At 38.0% G+C, this 4,243-nt stretch overlaps 1 protein-coding gene across 1 annotated transcript; it reads right to left on the reverse strand.

Annotated features, from left to right (window-relative positions):
- Positions 1-667: 667 nt before the first annotated feature.
- On the reverse strand, positions 668-3,728 carry LOC121251651 (pentatricopeptide repeat-containing protein At4g39530). The gene has a single exon (XM_041150949.1). The coding sequence runs from the start codon at positions 3,334-3,336 to the stop codon at positions 796-798; it is 2,541 nt and encodes an 846-aa protein (XP_041006883.1). The 5' UTR covers positions 3,337-3,728; the 3' UTR covers positions 668-795.
- Between the last annotated feature and the right edge of the window lie 515 nt (positions 3,729-4,243).

The raw sequence follows: 4,243 nt of genomic DNA on the forward strand, positions 1-4,243 counted from the left end.
TTGATTATATAACAGAGGACCGCCATGACTCGCATTAGTAGTTAGTTTGATATTGATGTTACAGAATTTATGAAATGTATTTTGAGCTGTGAATGGTTTCAGGAAATGAATTTGCGCAGTATGGTTAATTTTCTATAATAAACCCATGAACAGAAAACATTATGGGCGTATAGACCAAGTGGGAGAATGTAAAAGTTTTATATAAACTCTATATCCCACACACTTATATCCTAATGGGTTTAAGATAGCTCAATTGTTATCTCTTAAGTGATGAATTATAATGGGATAAGAAAACTCATAAGAGATAAGATTCACTTTATATCTCTAATCATACTCAAATACAAAATCTTAAATTTCTTGATAGTCAGAAGTCTATAAATAGCACTGAGGGGTTAAAGGGTTCACACCTATAACATCATAGTGCCTCTAGCCATCGGGAAACACTTGTGAGGCTAAGTTGCTAGGGTGATCCTTCTCTCATAGTCAGATCAAATTCTTCATCAAACAGATGGAGAAAAGTATGTATTTAATTATCATTATTTTATTATTGTAGATCATGGAAAATCAAAAGATCTAATTATTAATGTTCATGTTAAAATATTTAACATAACAACCCAAGAAAGAATGCTCTAATACCAAGTTGAAAATAAGACTGAGAAATTAATTATCAAAAAAATTATATTTCCTTCTCTTCAGTTTCTTATTTATACTATGGAGGGCAAATACATTAAAAAAGTGCTAAGTAAATGCTACAGTACAACTAAGGAAATATACGACTCTCAACACATGTTCTCATCAATCATTCATGAAAAGCGTAGTAGAGTCGGGCACATAACCAATCCCTTTGATCTGCAGAATTATATTGTCCAAAACCGAGTATATAAGATCGGCCTCAGCATGAGCTGTGTCTTTTGCAATAAATGTATGAACATCCTTATTCAATTCTATCCAGCTGCTTCCAGGTTCTTTTATAACCCCATTAAAGTCCATTCTCTCCCTCAGCCTTTTGACATCTACCCACATATCTTTAGATGCAAAAATATTGGAAAGTAAAATATATGATCCACTATCCGTTGGATCAATTGAAATTGCCATCTCTGCTGCATATCTCCCCATATCAACATTACCAGCAACTCTACACGCACTGAGCAAGCTCCTCCATACTACTGCTGCTGGTTTTATTGGCATTTTCTCAATAAATTCCTTTGCTTCAAAGAGTTTGCCTGCTCGGCCCAAAAGAGAAACTATGCAAGCATAATGTTCTGTCCCGGGTTCAATTCCAAAATCAACCATCGATTCAAAATGACGAAGTCCATCTTCTACAAGCCCAGCATGACTACATGCTGAGATCACACCCACAAATGTTACATAGTTGGGTCTTATTCCCTCCTTTATCATCCTTTCAAACACCTGAAGAGCTTCATCTACTTCCCCGTGCTGCGAATAAGCTGAGATCATGGAGTTCCAGCACACAACATCTCTCCAAACTGTGGAATTAAAAGTTTTCCATGCCTCTTCCATGCTTCCACATTTGGAATACATATCCACGAGGGAATTTGTAACAAAAGGCTCTGAGTCTACACCTACCTTTATGACCTGGTTATGGAACTGTTGACCATGCTGGAGACTTGCTAGGTTACTGGCTGCGGTGATCAAGGCAGCAAAAGTGAATTCATTAGGTCTTTGTCTTGATAACTGTAATTCCGAGTAGAGCTTGAGAGCCTCTTCATTTTCCAACTGTTGAGTATATCCACAAAACATTGCATTCCATACAACAATATCTCTTTCAGTTATCTCCTCAAAGACAAACCTTGCATCCCTTATACATGAACACTTGGAATACACATCTATCAAAGCACTCCCAGCAAATACATCCAGAGATGCCCCATATTTGATGATCAGGCTGTGAATCTGCTTACTCAATTCTAAGGTAAATAAAGTAGTTGATACACCAAGAAGGCTAACAAATGTCAAGAGACTAGGTGGGAATAATCTACACCTCATCTCATGGAAAAGATCCAATGCTTCATTCAGCTTCTCTTCTCTCGAGTATCCTTCAATCATTGCATTGTAAGAGACCACATTATGATCAGCCATAGCATCAAAAACTCTTTTAGCATCTGCTAATGAACTGCACTTTGCATACATATCAATCAAACCATTTTTTACAAAATCATCATACTCAAGGTTTGCCTTGATGGTGTAAGCATGCACTTGTCTCCCATTTTCTAAAGCCTCGAGTGAACCACACGACGTGAGAATACTAGTGCAAGCAAATCCATCAGGCTTCCAACCCAGTCTGGCCATTTCAGCAAATAACTTCATGGCCTCCAAGTTGAATGAATTTTGCATGTACCCTGCAATCATTGTGGTCCATGATATTATGTTCTTGACCACCACCTTATCAAATATTTTGCGTGCCGTATGTACTTTACTACATTTTGCATAGAAATCTATAAGCACATTGGTCACTGAAACATCCATCTCCGTTGCCCTCCTCAACACATAAGCATGAATTTGTTTTCCTCCTTCAACAAACTCAAGCGCTGAACAAGCACTCAATACACTAGACAGCACATATTTATCAGGAACAACATCAGTTTCTCTCATTTGGTTAAACAACTGCAACGAAACTTCACTTCTTCCACTTTTCACATACCCCACTATGATTGTAGTCCAAGTAACAGCAGTTTTCTCTGTCAAACCATCGAAAACCAATGTTGCTTCATCCATATAGTCATTCTTTGCATAAAAATCAATCAGCGAGGTACCCACATAGACATCTTGAAAATAGCCTGTCTTAATTACAAAACCATGCACCTGGACACCTTGATCAACTGCACCTAATTGCGTACAAGAGCGAATAACGCTAGCTAAAACATACTCATTTGGATTCCCGTCAGAACTTCTAAGAAATTCCAAGAACACCATCAAGGCCTCTTCATTACAATCATGTTGGCTGTACATAGATACCATTGAAGACCAAGTAATTAAGTTCCTCTCACGCATGTTATCGAACAACATCCGTGCGTCACGCAGACGACCCGATTTCGAGTGCCAACGCAAGAGGATGTTGGCAAGAAACACATCATTTCCGAATCCCGAAACAACAATTTGGCCATGGATTGTATTATAATACAGTATTGGGTTGTCTGATGCGGGTATTTGCAAGAGGTCGGCGAACTTGCGGCTTATGGTGCGGAGCCGACGGCGTGGAAAAGATGGTTCTTGTGAACGTAGAAGAGGAGCTGCTAAAGTGGAGAAGTTGAAACCTCGGTGCTTAGCAAGTTTGTAGTAGTGTGTTAGGCAGTATGTTAACTGGGAATGGTTTGTCATCCTACAAAGAATGCATTCTCAAATTTTAAGTATATATATTTATAACATTGACACTCACTTCTTTAAGCTCCGTAGTATTCGAAAATATCCAGAAATTTGCAATCTTTGATCAATAATCAGGCATAAGTTGACTAATTTTGCCTTCCTCGAGAGTCATTTTGCGCTCGGTAACTTTGAGCCATATACACACCCCAGTGAAACTGAGCACCAGGCTGGCGAGCCCACTTCCCCGTCTGATCCCAACAATGGCCATGACCGACAACCCCTTGTTCTTTATTGGTATTGGCTGGTTATCAGCGGCGGCTAATTTAAAGTGAAATAGCGGAAGCAAACTTTTGTTTTGAAAAAAATAACAATCACTAAGAAGATCAAGATTTAAGTGGTTTAGCTTGGTGTGAGTCTACGTCTACTGGCGGGATTGGTCTCAATAAACTTACTATAAACAAAAGTGAAGTACAAGAGACTAATCACAAAATTTCTCAATCTCAAAGTCCCAATACACCCAATAAACTTTCATGAATCTCACAAAAGGATCTATTTCTCTCTATGTATAATGACTACTCAAAGTCACAATACAATAAAAAATAACATGTATTTATACTATACGCACGAAAAATCCTAATTACCAACAAAATTACTTGTTGCAACCGTCTGGTGCAACCGGCACCCCCATTTAATAAAAATTTTCATTTCTTTCTCCCTCCCTCTCAACATTTCGTTTCTTCTCCCTATCAATTTTATCTGATGTAATCATTTCCTGTCTTTTCCAAATCAAGTCCAAGTGTTTATGTACGAGCATGGATTGAACGGCTAGTTTAAAACATCCTTAAAAAATGTCACCAACGGCTAGATATCCATTTTTAATTAAAGATGGAGATGTAAATAGGCTTTTTTCTTCAATACAATT

Source organism: Juglans microcarpa x Juglans regia, chromosome 2S, assembly GCF_004785595.1.
Source record: "Juglans microcarpa x Juglans regia isolate MS1-56 chromosome 2S, Jm3101_v1.0, whole genome shotgun sequence".
Classification (NCBI taxonomy): Eukaryota; Viridiplantae; Streptophyta; class Magnoliopsida; order Fagales; family Juglandaceae; genus Juglans; species Juglans microcarpa x Juglans regia.